The sequence below is a fragment of the Nymphalis io genome, chromosome 23 (assembly GCF_905147045.1).
Source record: "Nymphalis io chromosome 23, ilAglIoxx1.1, whole genome shotgun sequence".
Classification (NCBI taxonomy): domain Eukaryota; kingdom Metazoa; phylum Arthropoda; class Insecta; order Lepidoptera; family Nymphalidae; genus Nymphalis; species Nymphalis io.
In genome coordinates this window covers 1,273,939-1,295,644 of record NC_065910.1, presented here as the reverse complement: position 1 = coordinate 1,295,644, position 21,706 = coordinate 1,273,939, and the positions used below count along the sequence as shown (strand labels likewise).

At 36.7% G+C, this 21,706-nt stretch overlaps 2 protein-coding genes across 2 annotated transcripts in view; one reads left to right on the top strand and one right to left on the bottom strand.

Annotated features, from left to right (window-relative positions):
• The window catches only part of LOC126777720 (protein madd-4), a 418,598-nt gene that overhangs the window by 173,909 nt on the left and 222,983 nt on the right, over positions 1–21,706 (bottom strand). The gene's annotated exons all lie outside the window — the stretch shown is intronic.
• Positions 5,261–21,706, top strand: part of LOC126777644 (uncharacterized) — a 37,680-nt gene continuing 21,234 nt past the window's right edge. Inside the window, exon 1 of the mRNA XM_050500757.1 lies at positions 5,261–5,343. Within this exon, the coding sequence (XP_050356714.1) occupies positions 5,298–5,343 (46 nt within the window). The 5' untranslated portion in view covers positions 5,261–5,297. The remainder of the gene's footprint in view (positions 5,344–21,706) is intronic.

Below are 21,706 nucleotides of genomic sequence, written 5' to 3'. Positions count from 1 at the left end.
GAGAAGGTTTGGAGCTTATTCCACCACGCTGCTCCAATGTGTGTTGGTAGAATACACATGTGGCATAATTTCAATGAAATTTGACGCATGCTGGTTTCCTCACGATGTTTTCCTTCTTCCTGCCTTCACCGTCAAGCACGAGATGAATTATAAACACAAATTAAGCACATGAAAATTCAGTGGTGCTTGCCCGGGCTTGAACCCACGATCATCGGTTAATATTCACGCGTTCTAACCACTAGGCCATCTCGGTTTTTTTATATCGCTTCTCGGCCTTTTCGCTTAGATCAAAGTGTGTTGTGATCTTTTCAGCTTACAAATACATATAGACACTTTTTTTAATGATCTGGACAAACGTGTTATTTTGGTGTTTTTTTTTTTTGTTATTTTTAATGTTTGATTTTTTATATGCCTGCTTATTTTTTTATTTCCAGCCAGTTCATATATAAAAACATATTTAAAAGGAAGATTTTATTTAGCTATTCGGATCAAATTTTAAGAAAGAGTATGTAATTTAACTTCAGGTTTATTCAACATATATAATAATAATAATAATATATAATTATTCAACATATAATTCAATCAACAGCCAATCGTTGTCCACTGCTGAACATAGGCCTCTCCCAAGGTGCGCCAAAGCTCCCTGTCCTCCGCCTTCCGCATCCAGTTGGTGCCCGCCACCTTCTTAAGGTCGTCGGTCCACCTGGCTGGAGGGCGCCCTACGCTGCGCTTGCCGATTCGCGGTCTCCACTCTAGGACTCGTCTGCTCCAACGGCCATCGGTCCTACGACATACGTGACCAGCCCACTGCCACTTCAGCCTGCTAATTTTGCAAGCTATGTCGGTGACTCGGGTTCTTTTCCGGATAATCTCATTTCTGATCTTATCCTTCAAAGATACTCCGAGCATAGCTCGCTCCATAGCACGCTGAGCGACTTTGAATTTGTGGACTAGTCCCGCAGTTAGTGTCCACGTTTCGGCACCGTATGTCATGGCAGGTAAGACGCATTGGTTGAAGACTTTCGTCTTCAAACATTGCGGTATAGACGACTTGAGGACTTGACGAAGGTTGCCAAATGCTGCCCATCCCAAGCGAATTCTTCGATCGGCTTCCTTCTCGAAGTTGTTCCTACCGACTTGTATTATCTGTCCTAGGTAGGTATATTCACTAACAACTTCGAGAGGTTTCCCCTCGACGTATATCGGTCCCGGCACGACATGCCTATTGAACATGACCTTGGTCTTGTCCAAGTTCATACCGAGACCGACACACCGGGAAGACTCGCCTAGGCTACGCAGCATTCCGGTGAGTTGTTCCAGCGACTCTGCTATGATGACGATATCGTCGGCAAATCGAAGGTGTGAGATGTACTCGCCGTTTACATTGACTCCATACCTAGTCCAATCCAGCGTTTTGAAAACGTCTTCCAACGCGTTGGTGAACAGTTTCGGGGATATTACATCCCCCTGTCTCACCCCTCTGCGCAGTTGGATCGCCTTCGTCTTACAGTCCTGGATGTGGACAGTCATTGTAGCGGCGTTGTACAGACATCTCAGTACCTCGATATATCTCCAATCGATATGACATCTCTGCAATGAGTCGAGCACTGCCCAGGTTTCGATGGAGTCGAAGGCTTTCTCGTAGTCCACAAATGCCATACACAGCGGCTGATTGTACTCTTCGGTCTTCTGCACAATCTGCCGAACAGTATGGATGTGGTCCACGGTGCTGTAGCCTGATCGAAAGCCGGCTTGCTCTGGGGGCTGGAACTCGTCAAGTCGTCTGGCGAGACGGTTCGTGACGACTCTTGAGAACAGCTTATACACGTGACTCAGGAGGGAGATTGGTCTGTAGTTTTTCAAGAGGGTTTTATCACCTTTCTTGAAAAACAATACCACAATTTGTTGTTTTTAAGCTGTTCTAGAGCCGCCCTAATCTCTCCTTGGTCAACGACCGGGAGCTCCTCGGAGTAATGGCGCATAAGAGGGGCGTGCTGGTCATCAATACTGATTCCCACGGGTTTATCCGATCTTGAAGAGAACAACTGCCCATAAAACCTCTCTACTTCTCCGATAATCTCAGGCCTAGAGGTAACGACCCCACCATTTTCAGTTTTAAGTTTTGTCAGACGCGGCCTCCCAAACTTGCGAGCGAACACTTTCGATCCCCGATTTTGCTCAATCGCAGCCTTGATGGCACGGGTATTGGAGCGTCGGAGATCGCGTCGCGTCAGCGTTTTTATTGTTCGGTTTAAGGCCTTATCTGACAAAAACGATGGTAGTTCTCGTCGTTTTCTCATGAGCTCGAGTGTCTCAGCAGAGAGTTTTGGTGCGTTGTCTCTTCTCTGTGGCGGAAAACACTTGCGGGATGTGTTTTGCAGTATTTTGACCAGCGTGTCGGTTCTCTCATCAATGCTGCTTATGGTTTCCAACGCGGTGAATTGATTTTGAAGTTCCATTTGGAACTTTTCGGAGCCTTGAGCAGCTTGGAGCATGGTAGGTCGGAGAGTAGACCTCATCATTCACGATCTTTCGGCTTTTAAGTTGATATTTAGAGTGCCTCGAACCGAGCGGTGATCACTTCCGGTATTAAACCTGTTGATCACTGAAACATCTCTAAATATGTGCCTTTTATTCGAAATGATAAAGTCTATCTCGTTCCTTGTCACGTTATCGGGGCTTCGCCAGGTCCACCTCCTCTGAGGCTTCTTTTGAAAGAAAGAATTCATCAAAAAAAGCCCCTGCGCTTCGAGAAAGTTTACCAGCATTTGCCCCCTGTGATTTCTGCAGCCCAAGCCGTAAGGTCCGACTTTCGATTCACCGCTATCTTGTACTCCCACTTTAGCATTAAAGTCTCCCATAACAACATTGTAGTGGGCCCTCGAGGTGTCGTTGAGGGCCTTTGCGATGTCCTCGTACATCGCTTCGACCACATCATCAGAGTATGTCGAAGTTGGCGCATATACCTGTACAACCTTCAGGGAGTACCTGTCGGAAAGTTTTAGGACAAGGTACGCTACCCGGTTCGACACACTACTGATTTCCACAATGCTGCTAATGAGATCCTTTTTGACTAGAAAACCGACACCACCCTGGGAGAGGTTATCACCTTCGCGGAAGTAGAGTAAGTTACCGGACTCTAGAGTTATCGTGTCCTCCCCCTGTCTTCGGACTTCAGATAACCCCAGTATATGCCAGTTTATATGACTTAACTCTACTTCTAATTCGGCGAGGTGATGGTCCAGCCTCATCGAGCGTCCATTATACGTTGCCATGTTCAGTCGTTAGCCTGCCGTGAACCGGTGATTCTTAGCACCCCCTGCACTGCCGATACCGCGACCGCTACCTTGGTCGGGCCTAGCGGGCTTGCCGGTAACTGGGGGCCTTTTTTTGGGCGCATCTGCCATTTAGGGAGGGGTTTGCCCATACTCGCCGCGCTGGGCAGGCGTGTTGGCGAGCGCAGTAGGGGGTAAGATGTTTATGGGAGGGGGGACGCTGCTGCCCATCCCCCCTTTTCCCCGTCCCTCAGTCGCCTCTTACGACACCCACGGGATGAGATTGGGGGAGTACTATTCATATAATTGCAAAATACTATTATATGTTAGGGGAAAATTTTGCAATATTTAATTTGGATAAAAGTTAAATAAAAATATATATAGCATCTGAGATTCAAAATACCTTGCACTTTTAGCTACACTTACACTCACTCACCCTTTTAATGTAATACACAACAATGCAGCAGGATTATGATGAAGGCACTATAACTGATTGGTATCGAAATAAACAAGTCTATACCAACACTTGCAACACTGTTTCACAAAACTGCCTAAACTTTAAACCATAAATATAACCTTTCTAAGATTGTCAAAGCTATTGTCATTATATAAATGTTTATTTTTTGCTACATAGATGACATTACTTTTTACTATAATACAATAATAGATGACATTACTTTTTATTTAAATCACGTTTATGTTAGTATCACACCAAATGTATATTGACGCTTTACAAGTTACATACCTTCAACTAAAATAAAAAAATTAAAATTTGTAAAAAAATAGAAATATTAAAATTTGGTCCTTAGAGCCGTATCAAGTCAGAACAGAGAGAAACGACTTATCTTTAGTCCGTCATTTTTATTACGATAAAAAACCCATAAACCGCAAAACCCATTAGACTATCGTTATAATACATTATTATTTACTAAACAATCTCGTTTAACCCCTCGTACTTGAACGATGGGTTATCATTTTAGATAAGGTTTATCAAGACAAATAAAATTTGCAAAAATTATACATGAAAATCCACTAAAATATTTAGATAAATTTGTTTGCTAGAGATATTCGCATTTACCTTAGATAAATAACTGAGGATTGTTTGAAGTATTTATTTCAAACAATACCCACAAACATCCTATTGCTGGACTAGACCGAATCTCCATTGGATTTCAAGCTAATTCAACCACGCTGCTGTAAGGGCTTTAACTGGCGGTAGGGCCTTATGCAGGCCCGACTGGGTGGGTACCACCCACCCACTCATCAGATATTCTGCCGCTAAAAAGCAATACTTAGTATTGTTGCGTTCCGGTTTGAAGAATGAATGAGCCAATGTAACTAAAGGCACAAGGGACATAAAATTCCCAAGGTTGGTGGCACATTGGCGAGATAAGGAATGGTTATTATTTCTTACCTCGCCAATGTCTATGGGCGGCAATTGGGCCACCTGATGATAAGTGGTCCACCACTTACTGTTTGTTTTCTTTCAATGCCAAGAGTTAAGGAATTATAAGCACAAATTAAGTACATGAAAATTCAGAGCTTGTCGGGTTTGAACTCGCAATAATCATTAAGATTCATGAGATCTAACTAATGAAATGAATAATGTTGTTTGATAAGATAATAAATAGCAAGGAGTCTACACACTAAACTCGTTCTTTCGACACAGAACGGCGTCGTCGGATTAGATAAGCTTCACATTTCGTTAGCAGTTGGAAAACCTTATCGGCGGCAAGAAATATGCAATTTCTTTCTTCCTTCGAGTTTCTTCTTGCAAATGAGCGGGTACTCAAGTCGACGGTAGCACGAGCAGGCGGGCGCAAGTCAAGCTAGATGTTGCTGAAAGATGACCGAAAAAGCCTTGCAGCGACACCTAGTTGCAAGCCTTGCAGCTGTTCCGGCGGGTGGCAAGGTTTGGTGTGTGGACTCTTGTACAATGCAAGTGAATTACCAAATAAATAGAAGTAATTCCATGTTATCGGTAATAGCTGTTGAAACAGATGTTTATGATACTCAGTTTAAATGCCTCGATGGTCTAGTGTTTACATTAGAAGGCTTCAGATCGAATGTAAGTATACTTTACAAATAATTTTGACAATAGAATAGCCGTGAAAATAGAGCTTCTGAAGGCGGGTGGTACACCGATCCTCAGGGCTCTTCAGAGGCTTTTTAACTCCGTCATTGCCAAAGGTCAAACGCCAAAAGCATGGCACAGAGGTGTGGTGGTACTTTTCTTTAAGAAGGGTGATAAAACCCTTCTGAAGAATTACAGGCCCATCTCACTGCTGAGTCATGTTTACAAGTTGTTTTCGAGAGTCATTACGAATCGTCTCGAGCAAAGGCTTGACGACTTCCAGCCACCCGAACAAGCCGGATTCCGGAAAGGCTTTAGCACCATAGACCACATACATACGCTGCGGCAAGTTATACAGAAGACTGAGGAGTATAACCAGCCACTTTGCTTAGCGTTTGTGGACTATGAGAAAGCCTTTGATTCGATCGAAACCTGGGCCGTGCTGAATTCTCTTCAAAGGTGCCAAATTGATTATCGGTATATCAGGGTGTTAAAGTGCTTGTACGAGAACGCCACCATGTCGATCCGACTCCAGGATCAGAACTCAAAACCTATCCAACTGCAGAGAGGTGTAAGACAGGGAGACGTGATATCTCCGAAACTGTTTACCGCTGCATTGGAAGATGTTTTCAAGCTTCTGGACTGGAACGGACTTGGCATCAATATTAACGGCGAGTACATCACTCATCTTCGATTTGCCGATGACATTGTAATTATGGCTGAGACCTTGGAAGACCTCGGCACTATGCTCGATGACCTCAGCAGGGTTTCCCAACAAGTGGGTCTAAAAATGAACATGGACAAGACGAAAATCATGTCGAACATCCATGTTGCACCCACTCAAGTCAAGGTTGGAAATTCTGCACTCGAAGTTGTAGACAACTATGTCTACCTAGGTCAGACCATCCAACTAGGTAGGTCCAACTTCGAGAAAGAGGTCAATCGTCGAATTCAACTCGGCTGGGCAGCGTTCGGGAAGCTACACGATATCTTCTCATCCCAAATACCGCAGTGTCTCAAGTCGAAAGTCTTCGACCAGTGTGTGTTGCCAGTGATGACTTATGGATCAGAGACGTGGTCGCTCACAATGGGCCTCATAAGAAGGCTCAAGGTCACTCAAAGGGCAATGGAGAGGGCTATGCTCGGAGTTTCTCTGCGAGATCGAATCAGAAATGATGAAATCCGCAGGCGAACCAAAGTAACCGACATAGCCCGAAGAATTGCTAAATTGAAGTGGCAGTGGGCGGGGCACATTGCTCGCAGAACCGACAGTCGCTGGGGCAGGAAGGTTCTCGAGTGGCGACCACGAACCGGAAGACGCAGCGTGGGCAGGCCCCCTACAAGGTGGACCGACGACTTAGAACGAGTCGCGGGAAGCCGTTGGATGCGGGCAGCGCAAGATCGGCCAACGTGGAAATCCTTGGGGGAGGCCTTTGTCCAGCAGTGGACGTCTTTCGGCTGATGATGATGATAGCCGTACATTTCGATGTTTCAAATCTACGGCGATTCCGGTGACGGCCACACTTTTCTGTTACTTATTTTTACTTATTCTTCATTTTTATCTTATTTATAATAAATATAAATAATTTAAGTTTTTTCTATCGCAACATTAGTAATTGATTACTGCAATATTTTTTTATTGTATACTTTAAATCACACATGTATATCACACGCACACAAACGCAACAAATATTTACATTACCTCGTACAGATTACGTTATATTAGTATTACTAAAATTGTAATTAACTCACCTCCGATTTCAAATAAAACTGTTCGTCTCGTGGATGAGGTGTGAGAATAATACAGGTCTCTGGCCTAGTACATGGGATCTTGCAAACAGTGTATACCAACCTTTTTAATATAAATACAGTATGTTTTGCGACCGAAACACAATAAACCGGCGTTATTCTTTGCTCAAATATTAATATAAAAGTTACAATAATACGATTTGAAATCCGAACCACAATATCAGAATATCGGTTTTAACGATTCCCTCTAACATAACCGTTATCATACATTTGCATTAAATAATATTGAAATGGCAATTCTAATTGCTTTTACTGGCTCTATATGATCGGGCCATTACAATAGCAGAATTTGAAAACATAGTTTGTAAACGAAAATTCAGTGGCTTACAAACTATTATTTAGTATTTCGCTTATTGACTTATGTTTTGTTTGAAAATTTGTTTGAAACTCAACATATTTTACCTGCCTTATAATTTTATGTCTTGGACGCGTGAGAGAGCATCGCGTGTCCGGTTTCAGACGGCAACTGGGATTATTCGAGGAGAGCGGATCATATTATCATTGCATATATATAATAATACTATTGTTATTTATATATACATATATAATTTACATACACGTTGTTAAATTCGGACGTGAGATTCGTATCTCATTACAAACACAAAGTTATCGTTTGTGAGAATACTCGTCCACATAAATACACAAATACAACGTAATATTTTTGAAATAACGCAATCGAATATTTCAATAAACAAAAACAGGCACCTCTAAAAAGGCAATTTCAATAATTCGTACTTGTTCAAATCGGTACCATTAACGGTTGAACCCTTGCACCTTGGATTAATAGTGCAAAACTTATATTAATGATATAACACCTCATCTCAATGTACCACCAGCAGAGGTACTGGTAACATGAGGGCTGGTTAATTTTTTGGTCAGAGAGTGAAAATTGCTAATCAAAGGGGAAATGCAGCTAGTACCATTCCACGCGGTCTCGATTTGTACAGTAGCTATTTTTAATCATAGTAATTTCTATACATCCTTAATGTAAATATTTTCTGTTAATAACTATCTAAATATTCATCTACAGATTTAGATATATAATTAACTAAGAAAATAAAAGTGTAAAGTTTGTACCACAAACATTTAAATATAGAATACACAATATTAAATATTTTACTATAAGTTATCGTGTTAAGAGCACAAATTAATTAATTTAATTCGTTCCGTCCAAGATCCGTTTCATCCCAACCTGGGGTGTTAACAGCGCAGTTATCCCTCGTGATAATGCTTACAATTAATTGTGGCGCTGTTTCGGTTAGTTTCTATTTAATATTTTGGGTTTTGCGATAGAAAAATCAATAAAAACACCTAATTTGTGCATAGAATGTCAACATTGGGTGCAGTCAATCATTGACCTTGATTTTGATGGATGGCTCAAATACACAATAAAAATATTCTTCATTCAGGTAGCTTCAAAAATACTTTTGAATCGTCATGATACAGTATTAAATTATATTTTTTTCGGAATGTAGTTTATACTGAGAAGATTTTATAAAAACTGTCACCAGACAATATTAAACAAGAGCAAGATAAATAACTCAATACCTTGTAAAGACATACATGATATATTAGCAACAAATCGTTAATCAGAAATTTTCAAACGAACGGTTACATCCCAATAATTCACAAAATGTGTTCGACTTTAAACAATACATGCCGGATGACCAATCACAGAGCTGGACGGCAGCCAAAGTGTAGCGCCATCTGTTATCGAATAGCTGCGATTGATATAGTTAATGTGCAAGGACATGTAGGACATACAATTATTACTAGTTAATACACAAATTGACTTGTATTTGTGTATCCTCATCTAATTTGCGAGATAATCTCGTTCCCTGTTTTAATTCCTGTTTTGTTTGAATATTTAATGCCTAATTTCATCTGATAGACTCCAGAGATTACTCATATTGTTTTCAACTTTAATAGAGATGGTTTAATTATGTTATGAAATAGACAAGCAAATAGTTCACTGAATGGTAAAGACGTCTATGGATAAGCAGTATTGACAATAATACAAAAAGTATAATCAACACGAAGGCGTGACCAAGTAAGTTACTTAGAATTGACCTTGGTATACTCTTTGGACGTGTAATTATATCTAAACAATCTCTGTTTTTTTTTGGAATATAAAAACTTGCTATTAGCAGCATAAACAATTGGAGAGTGGTACCAACTCGAACAAGTCAATTAAAAGACTTAACTCAAAATACATATCATGCTAAGCAATTTACAGCAACTATGAATTTCGTTATTGTACCAGTTAGATACAAATACATTAATTATAAATTTTCTCTAATTATCTCTCAGATAAATTAATTGTAAATAATGTTTATATATTGATCTATAATAATTAAATATAATATTTAATTATATACCCAAACTATAACAAAGAACCACAACTCATAACCATCTCGTTTTGTGAGAAACAAATCAGTACTTCAGTGATATATAAACCATATAAGCCGAATGGCCAATCAGAGAGCTGGAAACCAGCCAAAGTGCAGCGCCATCTGTTATCGAGTAGCGGTGATTGATATAGCTAATGCGTTGCTGTGACGTTGTACGACATGAGATCGTTAGCGGTTACAAACGTGGAACAAATACGATAATTGTTTTATTTGCTTTGTACAGATTAATGAGTTAAAATGATATATTAATGATTTTTATGTTTATCGAGAATAGAAATATTGCGGTAGTCTTTGGGGAGCAATATATAAAAACATAGCAATAGATAAAAAAACAGTCTCATTTATATTCATATAAAATGTTTGCGATGGGTGGTAATATAATACACTTTTTATAAAAGCTTTTATAGAGATTAAAAATAAACATAGAGTATGTAAATCTCGTTACTTAATTTTAATTTATCTTCAAACGTTCTTGAGAGAAAACAACAATAAGATACATGCATATTTGTTTAAATAAAAAGGGTTAGGAAAAACACTACAAATGGTCTCTCAGCCGGGCAAATACCTCCTTCTCCTGTTGAGGACCAAAATTAGATTTTATCCTCAAAATAAATATCATGCTAAGCAATTTACGGATGATACACATGAGTTTCCTAATTCTCCGTCGAGCACGAGATAATTTAAAGTAATCACTAATCTACCTAACGATGAGTAAATGTGTACCTAAGCAAATTCCGTACACAAGGTAAGTAATGACTTACATTATTATTATCTGAGTCAAAAGTGTGTAAAACTGCACGGTTTCGTGTACTTTATGATGGAGTCGTGACTTGGCACAAGGCGGGGTCACACACTCGACGCGAGCGTGTTATGGAATACGTCGTGTCGTTATAATTTTAGACGAGGCCTTTTTTAGACGAGTTCTAGCTGCGACTTTATTAACGTAGTTTGAACATCGAATTCAACTGCATACAATTTATCTTCCATGAATAAAATCAATAGATACAACGAATACCAGAGACAAATGGTATTTTATCTGCACACATTGTCTGTCGCAGTTTGTGTTATTAAATGACACTATTACTACAACACTTCTAACAGCAATACCCTTTCAATAGAACACGGACATACAAAGTACTGATATTTAACGGTAGAATAACTGTAATAACGTACAGTACAGTACAGTAACAGCCTTTTAATGTCCCACTGCTGGGCTAAGGCCTCCTCTCCCTTTTTGAGAAGAAGCTTTAGAGCTTATTCCACTACGCTGCTGTAATGCGGGTTGGTAGAATACACATGTGGCAGAATTTCAGTGAAATTAGACACATGCAGGTTTCCTCACGATGTTTTCCTTCACCGTAAAGCACGAGATGCATTATAATCACAAATTAAGCACATGAAAATTCAGTGGTGCTTGCCCGGGTTTGAACCCACCATCATCGGTTAAGATTCACGCGTTCTAACCACTAGGCCATCTCGGCTGTAATAACGTGCAAATGTTAATTTAAAAGCCCCTAAAAGTATTTTAATTCAATTAAATTCTTTTGTTTGATTTTATTAATGGTAATGTTCAAGCTTTTATATAAATTGATTGATGAGTCCAAACGTTTGATATCATCAAACCGCCAGACAACCATTACTAAAATATAAATATATCCACGCCGATATAATTCGTGCAATAGCTATTTTTAACATTAGCAATACAAGATATTTTGATAAATAAATTTGGTAATGGTAATGGCCTTTGAATGTCCCACTGCTGGGCTAAAGCCTCCTCTCCCTTTTTGAGAAGAAGGTTTTGGAGCTTATTCCACCAGGCTGCTCCGATGCAGGTTGGTGGAATACACATGTGACACATGCAGGTTTCCTCACGATGTTTTCCTTCACCGTAAAGAGGTAAGTATTAAATAAAATCAATTTATATAATAAATATTCAGTATTGCAATTGTTACAAAAATTGCGGTAATATTTGAATCAACAACTTGTTAGATGGCTTCCACCGTGTATTAATTAAGAAAGTAACTTCAGATTGAATAAATGCATCATAATAAATTTTAGACAGTTACTCGGGCGTATAATTCAATTGACAGTGAATGTCCGTTCTAGCTTGCACCCCGATACCTATAAACGACTGTACAAACTCAAGTCTTATTATTAGCAAAATACAAATTGAATCTCTTTATTTTTGTTAACTTATTATCTAACTTATTATTAAGTAAATTACAAAAGAAATCAGTTCGATAAGAGCCAATTCATACCAAGCCAAATATGTGTATGAATAACCATTGCAAAGTTTCCCAATGGCAATCCTGTTATCAATGTCAGTAATGTCATTGCTCACTATCAGTTTGTACCTTCAAAAACGTGGATTTAATCTTCTTAATTACAAGCTGTAATTTAGTTTCACGTGCAGTCCCAGTTTGTGTCTAATCAAATCTCAAAATTTATTGTGATTGAGCTTCAGAATTTTGCACACACGTTTGTTTGACGTAACAATGCACGATAAACTTTATGCCGCTATTTTAAATCAAACACAAACGCCGCAACGTGGCAATCATTACCATAGTATAGATACTAACATAGATGTTATGAGTATCAAATGACCCTTTCATTTGACAGCCATAAAAGATAAACACAAAAACAGCCATAAAAATAATTTCATTAGATAAAAGGAATGCGACGCGATTAGCAAAGTGACGTCATATTATAACCTACAATATTAAAAAGTAAGAAATAATTAACACTAAAAATGAATGAACACAAACTTTGATATTATAAAAGAGTGCGTCACGTCTATTTATTTAATGTCAAATATTCTAAGAGATCACCCAATTCATAAAATCGAAAATAGTTTTACCGCTCCCGCTTATTACCATATGTTCTTCCTCCCGAGCGAAGGTGAGTCGCAAACTGTCATGATCATCAATCATCCAACTCATTATTTATTTCATACATATTCTTCATCATTGTTTCGGTTAAATCGTGTGTATATTTTACAGTCTAGTCTAGAGCGATCCTTTTACCAAATTGTATTTTGATACCTAAAAACATTTTTGGTAATCATATTTTATATAGCAGTATATTAATTATTTTTCTTCGAAGTTAAATCCAAGTAAATCAAGGGCCGTATATGGTTGTAATGATGATGATGTCCTTCTGACCCACTTCAGCCACGGCGGCAAATCTCAAGAGAGATTAGCCAGCGCGGGACATATTTTTTGTGCACAAGTGTGTGCGCAAACACAGGTTATCTTTTTTATTTCCTCACCCTCATAAGCTGGTGAGACATAATCTGATATGACCGGAAAGAGTTCAGGCTCAAAACCAAATTCTTATCGTACTTTTCCCAGGCACGGGAGTGTACCCGCTTCTAACTTCTAGTCATCGGGCTGCTACTGAGAATCTTCGACAAAAAAACTCGATAACTTTTTAATGGCCCAACTTGGGGGGTTGAAACCAGGACATCGGGATTGGCAGCCTTATGTCTAGCTACTGGACCAACGAGGCAATTAACGGTTATAACGAATGATAAAAATATTGATTTTCGACCGAAGTGGTCAATCTTAAAAACTAGTAAAAGAATGCGCAAACAAAGGTCTATTTCCTCACTTCCATAATCTGATGGCACATGACCAACGACTCCATTGTATTAACTCTAGACTGGTATTGAAACTTTTTTGGCTGAAAAACTTAATATTTTTTTAATTGCCAACTTTTAAAAATCTACGCAGTTCCCAACCTATAGTTAGGAACGTACTGGTAAGTAGATCCCAACACCCTTTTAGAATATAAATTTCCACTAAGACATACGATTCTACGAAGAGTCTTCTATGCGTATAACCTCAAAATACTGTTCACATAAATTACAGATAAACTAAATATTATAAGCAAATGCATTTCTAGAAGATGGACGCCACTGCATAAGATTAATTATTGCAACAGCAGTTGGAGACTTCAGTTGCCACACGCCTTGTCCTTTTAAGTTCATCTCCAAACTTCTGGCTTAAATACATGTATTGCATATACTCCTACTTCAACGGCTTCGTGTTGATAACTTTGCGTGAAAACTTCTTGAACAATATTAATAGGACCTAATTTTTCATATCCTTGCCTTTTTGCCTAACTGTTTTATTGTTGCTAAATGGTTATAACAACTTACTGCCTACCTGTAAGTAAGAAAGAACACTTCTCACTTGGTAACTTTGAGCATGATTATTAATATTTATTATTTATGGGAATCCTTTATCCGGGGTCTACAAAATCAATATAAAAATATAATTAACTCGAGTAGATTCTATACAGGCAAATTTTTAATCGAAATTTTAAATAAATAAAATGGTAATAGAGATAAATAATATAGTAAAGATACTCGTTCAGAATGTTGAGCCAGGAACTATCATGGATATCGGTATTTTTTTTTATCATATCATAAATCGATGGGTAACACTCACTCATATTTATACTCAGTTAATGTAATGCCCATTATTAACAATTTTTATTAAAAAAAAAATTGTTGTACTGCATTTAGAGTGAGGTAGTGTAAGCCCAATGAAAACATATATACCCCTTTTAACGCAATACCGCAATGCGTTATCCATACTTTTTAATATGAATATAATTTTAACGTTATATATATTTTCATTTGAAATAAAATACTCTAAAAACGTAGTACTCGTACTCTATTTTAGTAGCGTGCTGGAAACTATATTCGCTTAATAAGTAACCAGATCTTGAGGTCAGATCGTGATGGCTTCATTGTTATTAACAATTCGTTCTCGAGCTATTGTTAACGTCAATCCTCAAAATATTCTACACAATAGCTTATTAAGGCGAGTACATGAGCATGTTTTGAATATTGGCATTAGAAAGCACCTATTAAACTTTAGGTATATGTTCGATTTGAGGGTAGTTCGACCATTGTTCAATTTTTGATTGATCAAAACAAATTCAGAACGAATAAAAAATTCAGTTGGACTTAAGTATTTATGCTAAATGTATTGCATAACCTTTTATTGGCATACCTTGTCATTTTTTATTATACTTCATAGTTTACCTTTCAACGGGACAATTAATTTCATTTGTTTGAAAAAGATATGTTTTAAATATTAATATAAATATTGCCTTGAAGTATTGAATAATCCCTTAATTTTTATAAGATTGGATGAAATTGGATATTGGAAGAGAACAGCGTCTTCTTAAACATTGAACCTCATTGAACAACAATTGCTTCAAAACTTCTAAGTCTCTATTTATTGTAAATTTGAATTTAAAATCAGTTTTAATGTTATTTTTTCATTAATTTTAATTATTATATTAAGATTTTATCACATAATTGTTTTTTATATTTTGTGTCAAATATAGATTTTTTTTTATATCTAGAACAAAAAGTATTCAAGAGGATATTTAAAAGATATTTATGTCGCGAATTCAAACGGTTTGCCATCTAAATGGTTGCCATTATCGTCTAACAAGTTTATTTTATTAAATCAGTCAGTGCGCACGTCCGGCGCTGGCACTGTCCTGAGAGCAAGAGATCAAGAGATCAAGAGATCAAGTGTGTCACTCGATTAACGATCACACGCACTATTGACAGATATTATATTTCCATCAGTCGGCTGCATAATAAAATTGGTACCCGTACCTTCTATTTCTTACAACTTAACGTCTGACAACCGAACTAACTATAGTAACCCATAAGATGTCAATCACGTGTGGTGTTGCTATTCTAATAAAATAAGTGACGTCCTATACCCGCTTAAATTGATTATCTCGTATATTATTTGATGCGTATAATATTAATTATTAATCAATAAGAAAATACAAAAAGAACCACAAAGATTTTGCTCCTCGTCCAAGTGACAGCTTTTCAAAATCAATGAAATTATCCCCAAAAGCTCCGAGCTTTGCGAAAGCTCGACAATGTCGACGGAAGCTAACCGTCGCCGCAACATCCGTTTCCGGTGTAGCTGTATACAAACAAATGAACTAACAGCACGTCGTATTGAAGATTCTGACCAGTGTCCGTTTATATTTATTGTGACTAACGAAACGGAACACTGACTGATTTATGAAAAAATAAGTATTAACTTCCTGAAAATAGTAAAATTAATAATGACATTGATGTGATGATTCTGCTAACCATTTTAGTCACGGCTTTGGTAATATATTATAGTAATGAGATTTGTGTTCAAATTTATTCACACTCCATTACCACACTGATAAACCCATTGGTTTATCAGATGGTGACCTGAGCTCTATCCTATGATTATAGGATAGAGCTCAGGTCCAATAACAATGGCTTTACGTGCTTTCTGAGGTATGGGAAAATAAACACCAAATTTCCAAACTTCAGCAACAGAAAAACCCAATCACATTTTACTGACCCAAGGTTTGAACCTACAAACTCGATAGTTTTAGCTTTATAAGCTAGCATATAGTTCAATATTAGATAAAAGACCGAAAATTGAATTGGTAGTATAGACAAATCGAATATCTTTGAGCTTCAATTATTAATTTCTCATTCGCCTATTTGTACCAGTCATGCCAATGAAAAATATTCCACATTGAAATTATTCCACGATAAAGCCGTTTTTGGTAACTAAAAACACGAAAACCTAATAAAATTCTTCGCTTCTTTATTGTTCATTTACGAGTGTACTGTAATAGTGTTTCCCGGTTGTTAACGCCTTGATATTCCGTGATTTATACTAGCAATAAACTTTCCAGATAAAACTTGTAACGGCTTGCAAACTGAAGAGTAATTCAGTACTCTCCTCTCCTTGTTGGACTACCTTTGAGTTTCTAATGATTTTGTATCGTTTAAATATTTGTTTCGAACAAGAAAAAGTCATGAATATTAATTTTGAAATTAAACGAAAATGCTTTTTGCCTTCAAATTTAAAGTATTGAAATAAAAGTAAAATAACATGATCTTATATTCAAGACCATGTTTGTTTGTACATAAATGAATTCGAAAAAAAAAGCTATTTTTTCCTCATAATAAATTCAAATATTAATTAAAATTTTCTTTATTCAATTAGTTTCTAACGAGCACTTCTAAATCAGACGTTTTACAGCGTAACATTAAATGTATAACAATAACAGCTTTTTCACTAATTAAATTATATAAAATCAACTATAAATATATTAAATAATATTGGAATCATGTGCTTTCAATTTTATCGAATAATATATTCTATTTGTACATTAGAATTATTTTAATTATATCGTTAATATTATTAATTAATACATAATATTCAACTCGGTTCTGGGCATACACATTATTGCTTCAATGGTTTCCAAGCCTAGACATAAAGTTGAAGAAATAAAAAAGTACGGTTGACTTCATTATATATTTTGGGTTTGAAGTACATACCCAAATTAGTCGTCTTACATTTGTTACCTCTAATAACACTGACATGAATATTCTCCGGCGAAAATTAAAAACAGCTTTAAATATAAATATTGTTTAGAAGTTAGGTTACGCGGTTAAACAAAGATTGTCTTCTTTCGAATGTCAAATCAATAATGACAGAATGAGATAAATCGGTTTTTCAAAGCACCCGCTGAACAAATTTATTAATAGTAAGGCCGATAATGTTTACGGTATTGCATTAGCACGGTCTATCTAGGTCGAACGTGGAAGTTCTGCGACGCGTCAACCAAAAACGGCAACTTTTGGAGACTGTCAAGAAGAGAAAAGTTGCATATCTCGGACACGTGCTTAGGCATGAAAGATATGAACTTTTGCAACTGATTATGATGGGAAAAGTTGCCGGAAGGAGAGCTGTTGGGCGCAGAAAAAAGTCTTGGCTGAGCAACATCCGTGAATGGACGGGAATCGCGAGTGCTGTCGAACTCTTTCGCCTCGCGAAGAACAAGAAGGAGTATTTAAAGCTGACTGCCAACCTTCGCTAGTCGGAGTGGCACTCGAAGAAGAAGAAGGTCTATCTAGATTCTAGTAGTGATCTAGAGACAAGCACGAATATCATAACTTAAAAGAGTGTTTATTTTAAAGTTTTTGTAGTTCATTGAATAACCGTTAAATTAGTTTAATTTCATATAAACAAATTACATGTATTATATAAGATAACTGCATAGTAATCCGTAAAATAAGATGTTTCTTTCTATTGTGATATGCAATTTATAATTTTTAATACAATTTAGGTAAGAACATTAACCTGCTTATACTAAAAAAAAGTTACCAAGTTAGTTAATAATAAACTGTGATTTATATACTATTAATTAAATATTTTGACTGGTGTTAGGGCTTTGTGCAAACTCGTCTCGTCTACCACCCACTCATCAGATATTCTACCGCAAAACAGCAGTAATTGGTATTGTTGTGTTCTGGTTTGAAGGTTGAGTGAGCCAGTGTAATTACAGGTACAAGAACATAACATCTTAGTTCACAAGGTTGGTGGCGCATTGGCGATGTGAGCGATGGTAAACATTTCTTACAAAGCCAATGTCTATAGACGTTGCTGACCGCATACCATCAGGTGGCCCGATGAGCATTTGCTCATTCGCCTAAAGAAATATAATATTGCACTGATGGACAAGTCTCCAGCTTGACGGAATGTGTTCCTCCACGCTGTTTTAATGCGGGTTAGTGGATATGTATAACCAAATTTCACCAAACACATGTCAAAAGGAAATATAATCCTTTTTGACTAATGATTTTGACCTTGGCCGTTTTATTAATATTAAAAAAATTATTCGATCAACGGTCAGTTATACATTTAAATAAATTAAAAAAAAACAATAAATTTAGACCTTTACATTTTACTTTTACCTTTCTAAAAGCATCCTTAAATCATCATACCGTCTCAAGCAAAACTCGTCATAAAATCTAGTTATAAATAAACCCAAAATAATCATATAAAAAAATCAGTTTCAGCATTTCTCATTCCGTATTCAGAGCTATTTTCTTCTAAAATGGCACAAAGTATCTAGCCGTCTTAATTAGGGTCATGAAAACAAACTTTTGACGATACGACTCAAACAGCGGGACGAAGCCTCTATCGCGATTTACCGGAGTCGTTTGGCGAGAACTCGCCGAGCGCGGCCAAATAACTTGTAATGAGTTCTCTACAATAGTGACTCGACCTGACATTCCACTAATATAATCTACACTTATGAGTAAATGAGGAGACTTTTTTAAATCAGAAGATGTATCACATTTCGGAAAATATGTATATATTATAGTCTATCTATTTATAGTAATGATGATATCCTCCAGACCAATTTCGGCCATGGCGCCCAATCTCAAGAGGGATTAGCCCACTACGCAGGAGATATTATAATGCACAAGTGTGTGCGCAACTTGCTTTACGTGCTTTCCGAGGCATCGGAGTGTACACATTGCTGCTGAGAATTTTCTGAGAGAAAAACCCAATAACTTTTTATTGACTCGACCTAGGAATTGAATCCAGGACCTCTGCGTCTGCGGCCTTACATCAAGCCACTAGACCAATGAGACAGTCTATAGTAATAAATAAGGATGCGTATTTTTAACAGACTGAAAAGATACTAAGCCGATAAATGTACATAAAACTTATATAATAGAAGATGCAAAGGGTTTTGTAGAAGGTTTTAGTATATAATAGTTCGATACATATGAGTAGCTGCGCTTCGCGTGTGCTTTTTATTTAGTATACATGAGAAGCTTGGTTTCATGTTTTTGAAATATATTAAATACGAAACAATCTCTTAAGTTTTGTTACACGAACGCTGTCAAAAATTTTCGTATTATTTAATATGAACTATATCTAACAGCGTTGTATAATAGCGCAACTATAGCATCTTAATTGATTGCAAATTGATATTTCAGTTCAGTTCAGTAACAGCCTGTTAATGTCCCACTGCTAGGCTAAGGCCTCTGCTCCCTTTTGAGGAGAAAGTTTGGAGCTTATTCCACCACGCTGCTCCAATGCGGGTTGGTAGAATACACATGTGGCAGAATTTCAATGAAATTAGACACATGCAGGTTTCCTCACGATGTTTTCCTTCACCGTCAAGCACGAGATGAATTATAAACACAAATTAAGCACATGAAAATTCAGTGGTGCATGCCCGGGTTTAAACCCACGATCATAGGTTCACGCATTCTAACCACTAGGCCATCTCGACTCGATCAATTGATATTTATCATCAATAAACTATATATATATATATTAATCAGAGTACAGAATTTAAAATTAAGGAAAATACTGTGTCTTTTACATATCATGAGAAATTCTTTTTTCAAATTATTAATATTTTTTTTATTCTTTTATGTTTGCAAAAAAAGTAACGGGAGGTGCCAGTAATATATTAGATATAATTGTTCATCTGTTAAGCGCGAACCATAACCTTATATTGAAATACAATACAAATTAAATTAAATTAACATGACAAATTAATAAACGGACAATAGCGAACTCATTGGTTTGTAGTTTAATTGTAATTATTTGTTTAATCGTTTATTACAATAGCTTTAATATAATGCTATTGTATACAAATAAAATCCCATAATATAATACATTATTTACAAACACGCTTAATTATTTATGAACTATTCGTGCAGCATTGCGTCAAATTGGTATCGTGCGTTTTGAATCGCGAGATGTTTTTTTTTATATAATATAAATAGCAAATCGTCCCGGCTCTGCATGGGAAGATATTACGAAAAATGTATTTTGGATTTGCGAAAAATCCGTTCTTAGTGAGCGTCTAAGTCGGGGACTAACTTCAAGGCGAATAGGAGATCTCGTGATGAGTAGTATTTCGCTTATATATATATATATCAATCTGGTTCAAATCTGGACAAACACCAGTGATTTTTATGTGTTTAATATGTATTTACAACTCATCTCGTCATCGTTAGTTAAAAGACTTTTGCCTATGTAGAATGAATTCTGTCACTTAAGTAAAAAGATCAGTTGAGATGGCCCAGTGGTAAGAACGCTGAATCTTAACCGATGAACGTGGTTTCAAACCCGGGCAAGCACCTCTGAATTTTCATGTGCTTAATTTCTGTTTATAATTCATCTCGTGCTTTTCGGTGAAGTAAAACATCGTGAGGAAACCTGCATGTGTCTAATTTCATCGAAATTCTGCCACATGTGTATTCCACCAACCTACATTGGAGCAGCGTGGTGGAATAAGCTCCAAACCTTCTCCTCAAAAAGGGAGAGTAGGCTTTAGCCCAGCAGTGGGATATTTACAGGCTGTTAATGAAGTAAAAAGATGACAAAAGTGCTTTAAAAAGCCTGTATAAGGTTACCATAAAGTAAAATTTTTATATTGATTTTTTTTATTGAAAGAGTTTATTATATATATTACAATTTAAGCATTTATTTTCATAGAAACACAAGACATAAATATGTTGTCTTTTTTATTTATATTACAATTAGTTTATTTTATTAAAGCAATTAAAGATTACAAAGTTGACTGTGTGTAAAAATAAAATGAAGTAACACTCTGTTATCGTCCCACAGCTGGGCTAAGGCATCTCCTTTTGAGGTTTGGACTTCATTACACCACGCTGCCCTAAGTCGGATTGGTTGATACACATCTGGTAGAATTTCAGTTAAACAAGACATCTGTAGGAAACCTATATGAGGTGAATTATTAATGCACATGAATAGATAGTGCTTGCCTGGATTTGAAAACGTAATCTTCGGTTAATATTCACGTAATCGAACCACTAGCCCATCTCAATCTGTGTTATCAAAGCCTATTATTTGAACTTAAAACATAAATTTGTCATTACTTTAATTAAAATAAAAAAAATGAAAGTACGGAGCTATAAATACTATACAATTGCTTAAGAAGCTTGTGAGGGCGTCGGAATCGATATCGTTCGGAGAATCTACCTATTAAATTGAAAGGAGTAACGAGATGTCATAGTCATAACAAAACGACAGAATGTACAATAGTAATATTTTTATTTATCTACACAATAATATTGATATCTATTAATTAATTAATCAATCTTGAAATGAAATAAGAGTATGTATGTTGGTATATTACATATTTGTATAGAGTTTACGAGTATTCAATAAATTTTAAGCATAAGTTGTTCGCACTCTACGCCCGATTAATGATTCCGGCTAAAAAAAAAAACATAAATATTTCTCTTTACAGAGGTTATC